The following is a 13,345-nucleotide window of genomic DNA, read 5'->3' on the forward strand; positions in this document are numbered from 1 at the left end:
CGGGTGAAACGGGTGAGGTGTGTGTGAGAGTGAACCGAGGGTGAGGGTGTGAGAGTGAACCGAGGGTGAGGGTGTGAGGGTGTGAGAGTGAACCGAGGGTGAGGGTGTGAGGGTGAACCAAGGGTGAGGGTGTGAGGGTGTGAGAGTGAACCAAGGGTGAGGGTGTGAGGGTGTGAGAGTGAACCAAGGGTGAGGGTGTGAGAGTGAACCGAGGGTGAGGGTGTGAGAGTGAACCGAGGGTGAGGGTGTGAGGGTGTGAGAGTGAACCGAGGATGAGGGTGTGAGGGTGTGAGAGTGAACCGAGGGTGAGGGTGTGAGGGTGTGAGAGTGAGAGTCGACACCGACACTGTGATGAAACCTCTTTATTACAAATGGCAGGTTGATACAAAGAAATCTGTCAGTCGTCTGAAGGCCATGCACAGTAAACCAGGAAGTCCAGAGGACCAATCAGCTGCAGCCACACGGCAGCAGCCAATCAGGTGACGCGTCCTTACATTCCAGAAACAAACAAATCAAAAAGTGCACATTTGGTGAAGTAGCTTTGAGCTGTCAGTTAGCCTCAACCCATCAGCTAGCCTCCAGCTAGCCTCCAGTTAGCCTCAACCCATCAGCTAGCCACCAGCTAGCCTCAAACCATCAGCTAGCCTCCAGCTAGCCTTAAACCATCAGCTAGCCACCAGCTAGCCTCAACCCATCAGATAGCCTCCAGCTAGCCTCCAGTTAGCCTCAACCCATCAGCTAGCCTCCAGCTAGCCTCAAACCATTAGCGAGCCTCACTCTGTTAGCCTTGAACCATCAGCTAGCCTCCAGCTACAGATACGTATACACTACCAAAAAGACGCCGTCCGTCCCCCACGCTGCCACCAGGACACTCACACACACACACACACACACACACACACACACACACACACACACACACACACACACACACACACACACACACACACACACACACACACTTATTAGCTTTATACAAACACTGGAGCAAAAGGATGCGATACCTAAGGGTGGGCTTAGCTTAGCTTAGCTTAGCATAAAGGCTGGGAGCACAGGGACATGTTAGCCTAAGGCTGCTGTTAGCTTAGCTCAGCTTTGCATTAAAAGTGCGTGCACAGTCGATGCGTTACCTTAGTTTGGCACAAAGTCTATGAGCAACATATTCTAGTATCACAAGCTACGCAAAACGTCTGTGCTAGCTCGTGTCTTCACATATGAAACGCTCCCAGACGCGATGCTAAGCTACATGAAGGGATTGTGCTGAGCCAGGAGTTCTGTTGTGCTTCTAGTCTATAAAATTGTGCGAGCAGTTCTCATGTAGTCCAATGCTAACATCAGGCTCTCCTTAGCATTTCTGCTTGGTATGCTAATAGCTCCCCATGCTGCTAGCTCTTATGTTACGGTAAAAGCTTGTGCTAGCGTGTGCGAACAGCTTTTCATGCTTCTGTTTTTTAACGAGTCAAACCCAGGTGTTGTGTTTCCATTTTTATGCTAAGCTACGCTAACAGCTCTCTGTGCTTTCCGTCTTTATGCTAAGCTAAGTGGACCTAAACTGGTACAGGACTTGGTCCAGCAGCAGAGAGGGTGGAGCTTAGAGGCAGCCAGGACAGTCCAGACCGGCAGACATTCATGTCTCCATGGAGACCCCACTGAGCCTCAGCTGATTGGTCCTGACAGGTCATGTGACGACTCTGCTCCCAGCAGGACTCAGTTCCCAGCAAGACTCGGCCAGCAGGAGGACTCAGCCCCCGGGAGGACTCTGTTCCTAGGAGGACTGGGTCCCTGAAACGATTCAGTCCCAAGGAAGACTGGGTTCCTGGGTGGACTGGGTTCCTGGGTGGACTGGGCAGCAGCGGTCGGGATCAGGTCTTTCTACAACATTCAGCCTGAAGCAGCGTCAGAATTTAACAAACAGCAACAGAAAAAACACCAAGTACAGTCTGTCTGGGTTCTGGGGGGACTGCTGGACCAGTGGACCCTGGACCAGCGGACCCTGGACCAGTGGACCTCAGACAGACAGCAGCTGCAGACAGATGAACAGAACTGTTGTGGAAACAGGAAGTAGCGGATCTGCTACTTCCTGTCTGGCTCCGGGTCGGTCCACTTAGCCCAGCAAGTGTCCCCCATTGGGTCCGCGGGCCTGGCGTTTGGAGGCGTCACTGCTGTTGGGGGCCCCGCGGGATTTGGTGGATGGTTTCTTGTGGCTCTGGGGACCCTGAGCGTGTCCTCCAGGTGAGGGGCCAGGTCCGGGTCCGGGTCCAGCCCTGGGTCCAGGTACGATCTGCAGGCTCCCTCCGGGCTCCACAAAGCTGTTTATGACTGAAACCAGACCAGAAAGGATCAAAAACCTGACACCAAGCAGACCCCCAAGACCACCCAGACCCCCAAGACCACCAAGACCCCCAAAACCAAGCAGACCCCCAACACCAAGCAGACCCCCAACACCAACCAGACCACCCAGACCCCCAAGACCACCAAGACCCCCAAAACCAAGCAGACCCCCAACACCAAGCAGACCCCCAACACCAACCAGACCACCCAGACCCCAAAACCACCCAGACCCCCAAGACCACCCGGACCCCTGACACCACCCGGACCCAGACCTGGACCTACCTTCCAGCTGTCTCTGGACTCGGCGCAGCTCCTGCAGGATGGAGGCGATCTCCTGCAACACAACACACAGGTGAGGCCACGCCCCTGCCAGGTGAGGCCACTCCCACACTGTGTTAGGACACGCCCACTGCTCTCCAGGTCTGCCCCATACCGACCTGGTTCGAGGTCTTTGTGGGCGGGGCTTCCTTCTCAACACTCATCCTCGCTTCAACCTCGTCCCAAAGATCAGACCGGCTCTGGAACAGAACCCTGGAAACCACAAGCTCAGGTAAACCCGGGCTCAAACCGGCTAAAGTCAGGCTAAACTCACATAAGCCCAGGCTAAGCTCTGGCTAAACTCAGGCTAAAGTCAGAAAAAACCAGGCTAAACTCAGGCTAAACTCAGGCTAAACTCAGGCTAAACTCAGGCTAAACTCAGGCTAAAGTCAGAAAAAACCAGGCTAAACTCAGGCTAAAGTCAGGCTAAAGTCTGATAAACCAGGCTAAACTCAGGCTAAAGTCAGGCTAAAGTCTGATAAACCAGGCTAAACTCAGGCTAAAGTCAGGCTAAAGTCTGATAAACCAGGCTAAACTCAGGCTAAAGTCAGGCTAAACTCACTTGATGTTCTCGGCCAGCTGCTCGGTGTTCTCTCTGATGGTGTGAGACAGCTGAGACACCGGATTCAACATCTTGTTATCTAGAACCTGAGGAAGAGGAGGAGGAGGAGGAGGAGGAGGAGGAGGAGGAAGAGGAGGAGGAAGAGGAGGAGGAGGAGGAGGAGGAGGAGGAAGAGGAGGAGGAAGAGGAGGAGGAGGAGTCAGTCTGGTGGAGGAGGGATCCATCCTTCCTCCGTCAGCCTGAGCTGCAGAACGTCCACTGACTCACCTGGACCAGCTGGTTATCTCTACAGGCTGCTAACCAGCTGGTTATCTCTACAGGCTGCTAACCAGCTGGTTATCTCTACAGGCTGCTAACCAGCTGGTTATCTCTACAGGCTGCTAACCAGCTGGTTATCTCTAATGGCTCTGAATTACACAGTTAAACAGTTAAACCTCACAAGTTAGCAGGGTCTCTTCTGAATTTCCAGAAGATGGAAACAAATCTGAACAGGTCAGACTGACGGAGGCTCTGGATGGACGGTGTGTCTCTGTGTGTCTCAGAGTGTGTGTGTGTGTGTGTGTGTGTGTGTGTCTGAAGGTGGACGTGAGACCTGTGGCTGGTTCATGTTCTGGTCCAGGTGGGAGACAGCAGCAGGTGGAACCTTCTGGAAGTTCAGGCTGGCCTCAGGGACCCGCTGGACCAGCTGCGAGACACAGAGCAGGACCGGGTCAGGGGGGGTCTTGGTGTTGGGGGTGGGGTCAGAGGGCAGCTCACCTCCTCCCTGGCAGAGATGGTGGAGCCGGGAGTGTTGGGCAGCGAGCCGGGAGAGCCGGCCCCCACCCCGGACCCGGGAGAGTCCCCGTCCCCGTCCCCCGCCACGTCGTGGATCTCCCGGGCCAGGATGGCCAGGTCCTTGGCGAGGTCCTGACTCAGCCTGAGGACGAGAGACAGAGACCACCAGGGTGGAGTGAGGGGTGGAGGGGGGGGGGTGGAGTGAGGGGGCGGGGTCAGGGTGGAGTGAGGGGGCGGAGTCAAACCCTGCACAGCTTACTTGGCGATCTCGGCGCTGTGTGTAGACCAGTTCTGGTACAGGTCTGCGTCGGTCTGGTCCTCATCCTCCTCCGTCTCCACGGAGACGGACTTGGTCCTGGTGGCGGGGCGGTGGGGGCGGGGCGTCTGTCCGGGACGGGGGGGTGGGACGGGCGCTTGGCTTTGGACGTGCTTGGAAGCGGTGTGGTAGTCCTCCTCGGAGGACGAAGACAAGTCGGACCCTTTCTGTCTGTGGCGAGACCCTGAAGACAGAGTCCACAAGCCTGAGGACGACTGTCCCACTGCTCCACCGCCTGTCTCATATGTCCACTGTCCTGTTACCAGTACTAGACCAGGACTGGACCAGGAATGGACAGTACCAGTACAGTACCAGGACTGGACAGTACCAGTACTAGACCAGTACAGTACCAGGACTAGACAGTACCAGTACTGGACCAGGACTGGACAGTACCAGAACAGTACCAGTACAGTACCAGGAATGGACGGTACCAGTACTAGACCAGAACTGGACCAGGACTGGACAGTACCAGTACTGGACCAGGACTGGACAGTACCAGTACTGGACCAGGACTGGACAGTACCAGTACAGGATCAGTACAGTACCAGGACTGGACAGTACCAGTACTGGACCAGGATTGGACAGTACCAGTACAGGACCAGTACAGGACCAGGACTCACCACTGCTCAGATACTTGGCTCCACCGGACCGGGTCCGGGTGAGCTGCTGCTTCCCCGGAGCTCCGCCCCCTCGGCCCAGCGCCTGCCGGGCGTCGCCCACCGACGTCTTCCTGGTGGCGCCGCCAGACTCGGCGCCGCGGGCGCCGCGCCCGGACACCTCGGTGTCGCTAGGAGCGGTGAAGGACCCGGTCCTCTTCCGGGGCATGGCCAGGATGTCCAGGCGGGACAGCTTCCTGCCGGCGGCGTGGTCGGAGTTCTGGGAGCCGCGGTCTGTCTCCGCCCCCTCGTTGTCCGACGCCTCGCCCAGGCGGGCGCGGCGCAGCATGGAGGCGCGGGTGGGCCGCGGCGCCGACAGGCTGTTGGACCGGGTCAGGACCTGCGGCGCCGCCGTCCTGGACGTCTTTCCGCCGTCTTCTCTCTGGACGGGGCCCGGGACCTTCTTGCCGCGGCTGGACGGACGAGACAGTTCTTGATCGGAGGAGGTGGTCTTGTGAGGACCGGGACCCTGCTGACCCTCGCCGAGGTCCGCGGCGCCGCGGTTCCCGGCGCTGCGGTGCGTCTGGAGGCGCCTGGCGGACGCGTCCGCCGCCGTGTGGCTCCGCCGCTTCTCCGAGAGACGCTCCCGGGCGCTGACCTGCCGGCCCCGCTCCGGGTTGGAGGACGGCCGGTCCCTCTGCGGGCCGCCGGGGGGACACTTCCTGGGGGCGGAGCCGGCGGCGGCGTTCTTGCTGCTCACCTGGCTGACGGTGCTGGCCGTGTCCACGTCCGAGTCCCCGGACAGGGACTCGTCCCCGCGGCCGGACGGGCCGCGCGCCGAGGCGGACGGCGGCGGCTTGACATCCAGAGAGGACGGCGTCCCCTCGGCCGGCGGGCTCGGCGCGCGGTCCCGGCCCAGCTCCAGGTCCCGGCCCAGCTCCAGGTCCCGGATGGACGGGTGGCTGCTGATGTGGGGCAGTCTCTTCAGGTGGACGCCGGCGCTGGGACGGTCCCTGGTGAAGCTCTCCTGCCGGACGAAGGACACACCGCCGTCCCTGCTGGACTCCTTGTCCTGGATCTGGAGGTTGGGGGCGGAGCTGTTGGGCTTGACTCCTGTCCTCTGGCGGTCCGGACCGCTCAGGTGCCGGATCAGCACGGTGGTGGGCGGGGTCCTGGCTGGAGGGTCCGCTGTCCTCTCGGCCCGTCCCGGACTCTGAGAGGACTCACCCGGAAGTTCTTCAGATCCGATGTAGAAGGACGTGGACTTGGGGGCCGGGCACACTTTCTCCAGAGCGGTCCCCGGGGACCGCCGGGTCCTCTCCAGGACCGGGGTCTCGTCCGAGCGGCTGGCGTCGCTCAGGCTGTCCGGGTCCACGTCGTCCTGGACCGACAGGCGCTGGGGGGACTGCGTGGGGCCGAGGACTGTCCCCACGGGGTCCTGGAGCTGGTACTGGACTCCTGGGACAACCGGGTCCAGCTTCTCTGGAGGGACCTGAGGAAGGAGCCTCCTGGTCCGGGAACCCGGAACCGAGTCCGAGTCCGGGTTCTGGAAACTGAAGCTGCAGACGGAGCGGCTCAGGAGGTCCAGGTCTGTGAGGACGAGAGTCCCATCAGAGGGTGTGTGTGTGTGTGTGTGTGTGTGTGTGTGAGAAACATGCCCGTCTCTTATTGGATAGCTCGGCTCTGATTGGCCGCCACTAACCAATCACATCTTTCTTTCCTTTTTTTAATTGGTGGAAGTTTGAAGGATCATCGACTGAATCCTGAGCCGGTTCCTGGACCCTGTGTGGACTCAGGGTACCGGGTTCTGGACTACAGGACCAGTTCCTGGACCCTGTGTGGACTCAGGGTACCGGGTTCTGGACTACGGGACCGGTTCCTGGACCCTGTGTGGACTCAGGGTACCGGGTTCTGGACTACGGGACCGGTTCCTGGACCCTGTGTGGACTCAGGGTACCGGGTTCTGGACTACGGGACCGGTTCCTGGACCCTGTGTGGACTCAGGGTACCGGGTTCTGGACTACGGGACCGGTTCCTGGACCCTGTGTGGACTCAGGGTACCGGGTTCTGGACTACGGGACCGGTTCCTGGACCCTGTGTGGACTCGGGACTCAGGGTACCGGGTTCTGGACTACGGGACCGGTTCCTGGACCCTGTGTGGACTCAGGGTACCGGGTTCTGGACTATGAGTGCAGGGCAATGAGACAGACCTTCTAGATGCTGGGCCTGAGGAGGACCGGGTCCCGGATCACAGCCGTCTGCCAGACTCGCCCATCTGGAGACCCACTTGGGTCCATCGGGACCGGATCCACTCAAGACCTGGAACAGAGGCAGTGCAGGACGGGAGGCGGGACGAAGGCTGAGGGACAGACAGAGGACTGAAGCAGTACCTGAATGGAGACCGGGGGACACGGGGGACACGGGGGGCAGCAGAGGGTTCCCACCGGAAAGTCCTGCAGACGGTCCACATCAGCAGTCGGGGGCGGAGCCTCATCCTCACCTTCACCAATCACAGGCCTGGACACGGCCGGACTGCTGTCCCCGTATTCTGGAGAGTCCAGAACCCCGAAGACCTGCCGGGGCAACAAGCAGGGGTGAGACAGGGGGCAACGAGAGGCAACTGCCCCCCCGTTGCCCCCTGTCCCTCCAGTTGCCCCACCTGGTTGATCATGTTGCCCCCCGTCCCTCCAGTTGCCCCACCTGGTTGATCATGTTGCCCCCGTCCCTCCAGTTGCCCCACCTGGTCGATCATTTTGCCCCCTGTCCCTCCAGTTGCCCCACCTGGTTGATCGTGTTGCCCCCCGTCCCTCCAGTTGCCCCACCTGGTTGATCGTGTTGCCCCCCCCGTCCCTCCAGTTGCCCCACCTGGTCGATCATTTTGCCCCCCGTCCCTCCAGTTGCCCCACCCGGTCGATCGTGTTGCCCCCGCCCCTCCAGTTGCCCCACTTGGTCGATCATGTTGCCCCCCGTCCCTCCAGTTGCCCACCTGGTCGATCATGTTGCCCCCCCGTCCCTCCAGTTGCCCCACCTGGTTGATCGTGTTGCCCCCGCCCCTCCAGTTGCCCCACCTGGTCGATCATGTTGCCCCACCTGGTTGATCGTGTTGCCCCCCGCCCCTCCAGTTGCCCCACCTGGTCAATCATGTTGCCCCCGCCCCTCCAGTTGCCCCACCTGGTCAATCATGTTGCCCCCGTCCCTCCAGTTGCCCCACCTGGTCGATCATGTTGCCCCACCTGGTTGATCGTGTTGCCCCCGCCCCCCCAGTTGCCCCACCTGGTCGATCATGTTGCCCCCCCGCCTCTCTAGTTGCCCCACCTGGTCGATCGTGTTGCCCCCCCGCCCCTCCAGTTGCCCCACCTGGTCGATCATGTTGCCCCACCTGGTTGATCGTGTTGCCCCCGCCCCTCCAGTTGCCCCACCTGGTCGATCATGTTGCCCCACCTGGTTGATCGTGTTGCCCCCGCCCCTCCCGTTGCCCCACCTGGTCGATCGTGTTGCCCCCGCCCCTCCAGTTGCCCCACCTGGTCGATCATGTTGCCCCCCCGTCCCTCCAGTTGCCCCACCTGGTCGATCATGTTGCCCCACCTGGTTGATCGTGTTGCCCCCGCCCCTCCAGTTGCCCCACCTGGTCAATCGTGTTGCCCCCGCCCCTCCAGTTGCCCCACCTGGTCAATCATGTTGCCCCCGTCCCTCCAGTTGCCCCACCTGGTCGATCATGTTGCCCCACCTGGTTGATCGTGTTGCCCCCGCCCCTCCAGTTGCCCCACCTGGTCGATCATGTTGCCCCCCCGCCTCTCTAGTTGCCCCACCTGGTCGATCGTGTTGCCCCCCCGCCCCTCCAGTTGCCCCACCTGGTCGATCGTGTTGCCCCCCCGCCCCTCCAGTTGCCCCACCTGGTCGATCATGTTGCCCCACCTGGTTGATCGTGTTGCCCCCGCCCCTCCAGTTGCCCCACCTGGTCGATCATGTTGCCCCACCTGGTTGATCGTGTTGCCCCCGCCCCTCCAGTTGCCCCACCTGGTCGATCATGTTGCCCCCCCGCCTCTCTAGTTGCCCCACCTGGTCGATCGTGTTGCCCCCCCGTCCCTCCAGTTGCCCCACCTGGTCGATCATGTTGCCCCCGCCCCTCCAGTTGCCCCACCTGGTCGATCGTGTTGCCCCGCCCCTCCAGTTGCCCCACCTGGTCGATCATGTTGCCCCCCCCGCCTCTCTAGTTGCCCCACCTGGTCGATCGTGTTGCCCCCCCGCCCCTCCCGTTGCCCCACCTGGTCGATCGTGTTGCCCCCCCGCCCCTCCAGTTGCCCCACCTGGTCGATCATGTTGCCCCACCTGGTTGATCGTGTTGCCCCCGCCCCTCCAGTTGCCCCACCTGGTCGATCATGTTGCCCCACCTGGTTGATCGTGTTGCCCCCGCCCCTCCAGTTGCCCCACCTGGTCGATCGTGTTGCCCCCGCCCCTCCAGTTGCCCCACCTGGTCGATCATGTTGCCCCCCCGCCTCTCTAGTTGCCCCACCTGGTCGATCGTGTTGCCCCCCCGCCCCTCCAGTTGCCCCACCTGGTCGATCGTGTTGCCCCCCCCGCCCCTCCAGTTGCCCCACCTGGTCGATCATGCCCCGGGCCTCCTCCACCTCGCGGTCCAGCCCCTCGGTGTCGATGGTGTACGTCCCGGCGTCGCTCTGACTGTCGTCCTCCTCGGTCCTGGCCGTCCTCTGCAGGTCTTTGGGTGGGCCCGGGGGCAGGACCGGGAAGACGGGGGGGGGCGGGGTCTGGGCGGGGGGCTGGGAGGGGGGGGCGGGGCGGGGGTCTTCCCGCTGAGGGGGGTCCTGGGCGTACGGAGGGGACTCCATCACCGGCGGCGCAGACATGGGCGGGGGGGACATCCTGTCTCTGGTGGGGGACGGGTCCTGATAGGAGTCCTTCAGGAACTCCTGGGCCAGCTGGGACCGCCTCCCCACGCTGCCGAAGGGTCTGACGAGCGCGGCGGGCGGCGAGCGGCACGAGGACTCCGCCTCCGCCTTGTCCCGCTTCAGAGAGCTGGACCTCTGGGGGCCGCCGGGGCCCCTCGGGGGGACGGCCCCCTGCTGGGCGGAGACCACGTGGCCGTGCACGGACGCCGGGCGCTCGCCGCCTTTGCGCCGCTCCAGCTTGGCCTTGAGGGCGGAGTACGAGTCGGCGTGGGCGGAGGTGTGCGTGAAGGACTGCGAGCGCTTCTTGCGCGGGTTCTCGTCGAAGAACTCGATGACGAAGGCCTGCTGGGGCAGGTGGTCCGGCGGGGCCCGCGGGGCCAGGTGGTCTGGGGCCCCCAGCGGGGCCAGGTGCTCCGGGCCCCCCGGCGGGGCCTGCTGGGCCAGGTGCTCCGGGGCCCCCTGCGAGGCCGGCTGGCCCAGGTGGTCAGGGGTTCCCCGCGGGCCCAGGTCTTGGCGGTCCCCTGGCAGGGCCTGCTGGACGGACTGCTGGGACGTCCTCCGGCCCTGCAGAAGCGGGTCCTCGGAGTCGCTCTGGGTTCCGTCCTCGTGCTGGTGACCTGATCAGAGGAGGAACCACATGAGGACCACCGGGCCGGGTCAGGACCACCGGGCCGGGTCAGGACCACCGGGCCGGGTCAGGACCTGGCGAGGCCACTTCACCTGCAACGAGGGTCAGCGTTACAGCGGTTCTGACCTTTCAGGGTCTTGGCGCTCACGGCGAGGTCGCTCTTGGTGCTGTAGACGTCGTCGCACGGCGGACGCCGCTTCATCATGCTGACGTCACTCTGCACCAGCCAATCGGCCACCTTGCTGTCGGCGGACATCAGCTCTGTGGGCGTGGTCGAGACGGCGGCCTTGGCGGGCGGAGCCTTCCTCTGGCGGGTGGAGAACTTGGTGACGTGGTCCTTGATCTTGATCTTGCCGGGCATGCAGTCGTCGAACTCGATGGTGAAGGAGGCGTGGCTCTGGACGACGGGCGGGGTGGGGGTGGGGGTGGGGGGCGTGGCCGGCACGGCGTCCGTGTCCTTGGTGGGGACGTCGTGAAACTGCGGCTCCATGAAGGCCTTGTGGGGGTACAGGTCCTTGGTGGGGATCTCGAAGTAGCTCGGCTCGCGGTGGTACGACGGAAAGACCGTCTTTGGTTGTGAGTCGGAGACAGACCGGGACCCGTCAGGATCCGCGGCGTCTTTCTGGACGTCTGGCGGAACAACGGAACACGTGAAAGAGAACAGCCACAGAACCGCCGGCATCGCGGTGTACACAGACAGAACTGGACCCGAAACCAGAACCAGCACTGGAAACGTCACCGCTAGTAACAAGGTACAATGCTAACAACACCGCTAACATCACTGCTAGCAAGAAGGCTATCTACAATGCAAACAACACCGCTAACATCACTGCTAGCAAGAAGGCTATCTACAATGCAAACAACACCGCTAACATCACTGCTAGCAAGAAGGCTATCTACAATGCAAACAACACCGCTAACATCACTGCTAGCAAGAAGGCTATCTACAATGCAAACAACACCGCTAACATCACTGCTAGCAAGAAGGCGATCTACAATGCTAACAACATCGCTAACAACACTGCTAGCAAGAAGGCTATCTACAATGCTAACAACACCACTAACATCACTGCTAGCAAGAAGGCTATCGACAATGCTAACAACACCACTAACATCAGGAACACTGAGGTCGGAGAGACATTCTAACGTAGACACTATGTCCCGGGCTGTGTCCGAATGTCCACACTGTGTCCTCTAGAGGACACTACAGAGTGAAGACATCTGTAGGGCTGTCCAAATGTCCAGATAGCAATAAAGAAGAATTTCCCACAATGCATCTTGAAAAGTAGTGAGCATCGATGGTCCCTAGATGGCTCAATACTACCCATGGTGCATTGTGAATCTCCAGCAAAATGGCGGAAGAGCAGCAGAGCGAGCCGGGAAGAATTTAATAAAATATCTTATTTATTCTTCACTGATCAGAAAGACGACAAGAAAGGAAAATGCAGAATAAGAGACATTAAAACATATATTACAAAACGTCTGGTTACCATGGTTACCATGGTACAGGCCGTTGGTCCCGTGATCAGCGCTGAGGGAAAAAGTAGGGAACTGCGAGTCCGAATCCCAACGGATTCAGGCTCCATAAAGTCCACTATGTGGTCCAGCACTGTAGGGACTGAGGGGTCGGGGACAGGGGGACAGGGGGACAGGGGGACATTTGGACACAGACGAAAACTCTTTAACCGACATTCAGTATCCACATTTCAACAACCGTCCTTCTGTTGTTCCTGTTCATGTAATGAAAGCAGAAACCGCCGGAGCCTCGTTATGAGACCATGACACATCTCAGCAGACTGAGCTACAGCTGAACCCGCCACCAGCTACACCGCTACGCCGCCTGCACCACCGACACCATGAAAGACAACGCCAACAACAGCCGGACCGTCTGCATGCGGGATGATGAGATTTACCGTGATGCAGCTCTTCGCCGTCATGGAGTTTACTCCCATAATCCTCCTCTCCCCACCAGGACGGCTGGCCGTACAGCGGCGTGGGCCGGCTGACCGGAGCCTCTGCAGGAAAAGCAGCGGGAGTTCGGCTGTATCCGGTGTTCCGTAACGGTGTAAGGAGGAGGGGTGTAGTGCTGTTCCTGTACAGCCATGTGGGCTGTAGCAGAGTCAGGGGTGTTGTCGGTGTTGCCGACGGTGTTGTTGATGCTACAGACGATGATGGTGTTGATGGTGTTGTCGACTGTATTGACAGTGTTGTTGATGCCATTGATGATAATGTTGTGGACAGTGTTGTTGACGGTGTTGTTGACTGTATTGTTGACGGTGTTGTTGAAAGTGTTGTTGACTGTACTGTTCAGTGTTTTTGATGTTGTTGATGCTACAGATGATGATGGGGTTGATGGTGTTGTCGACTGTATTGACAGTGTTGTGGATGCTATTGACGATAGTGTTGACAGTGCTGTTGACTGTACTGTTCAGTGTTTTCGATGGTGTTGTTGACTGTATTGTTGATAGTGTTGTTGACAGTGTTGATGTTGTTGACTGAATTGTTGATGCTGTTGTTAATAGTGCTGTTGCTGGTGTTGCTAACGGTGTTGTTGACGGTGTAGTTTGTACCTTGAGTGCTCTTCACAGCCGGCCGCCGTTCTTCCAGCTCGCTCTTCTCTGAAGGCTTCAGGCTCATCTGCAGCTGGCTGCTGTACTTCTCATGCTGCAGCATCCAGAGGACAACCAAGCAGTCATCCAACCAGTCCACCAACCAACCAATCAACCAACCAACCAATCAACCAACCAGTCATCCAACCAGTCCACCAACCAACCAGTCAACCAACCAACCAATCAACCAACCAATCAACCAAGCAGTCATCCAACCAGTCCACCAACCAACCAATCAACCAACCAGTCAACCAACCAATCAACCAAGCAGTCATCCAACCAGTCCACCAACCAACCAGTCAAC

At 60.0% G+C, this 13,345-nt stretch overlaps 1 protein-coding gene across 1 annotated transcript; it reads right to left on the minus strand.

Moving 5' to 3' along the window:
- Window positions 1–2,056: 2,056 nt before the first annotated feature.
- Window positions 2,057–13,111, minus strand: LOC115384705 (centrosomal protein of 170 kDa protein B-like). The gene is made up of 14 exons (XM_030086945.1): window positions 13,003–13,111; window positions 12,346–12,447; window positions 10,559–11,062; window positions 9,496–10,421; window positions 7,288–7,470; window positions 7,108–7,216; window positions 4,922–6,487; window positions 4,245–4,485; window positions 3,968–4,127; window positions 3,804–3,896; window positions 3,212–3,297; window positions 2,769–2,862; window positions 2,614–2,665; window positions 2,057–2,319 (listed from the first exon to the last, which is right to left on the minus strand). Exons 1-14 carry the CDS (start codon window positions 13,103–13,105, stop codon window positions 2,105–2,107), a joined length of 4,434 nt encoding a protein of 1,477 aa, XP_029942805.1. The 5' UTR covers window positions 13,106–13,111; the 3' UTR covers window positions 2,057–2,104.
- Between the last annotated feature and the right edge of the window lie 234 nt (window positions 13,112–13,345).

This window comes from Salarias fasciatus, unplaced genomic scaffold (genome assembly GCF_902148845.1).
Source record: "Salarias fasciatus unplaced genomic scaffold, fSalaFa1.1, whole genome shotgun sequence".
NCBI lineage: Eukaryota > Metazoa > Chordata > Actinopteri > Blenniiformes > Blenniidae > Salarias > Salarias fasciatus.

What these genes read in the sequence shown, in the direction of transcription:
- LOC115384705 (XM_030086945.1), bottom strand. Translation starts at nt 13,105, where the DNA reads ATGCTGCAGCATGAGAAGTACAGCAGCCAGCTGCAGATGAGCCTGAAG. An exon ending in CCCGGGGCATGATCGACCAG is followed by an intron (nt 7,471 to 9,495) that starts GTGGGGCAACTG and finishes TTGCCCCGGCAG; the next exon opens with GTCTTCGGGGTTCTGGACTC. An exon ending in AGAACATGAACCAGCCACAG is followed by an intron (nt 3,298 to 3,803) that starts GTCTCACGTCCA and finishes CCTCTTCCTCAG; the next exon opens with GTTCTAGATAACAAGATGTT.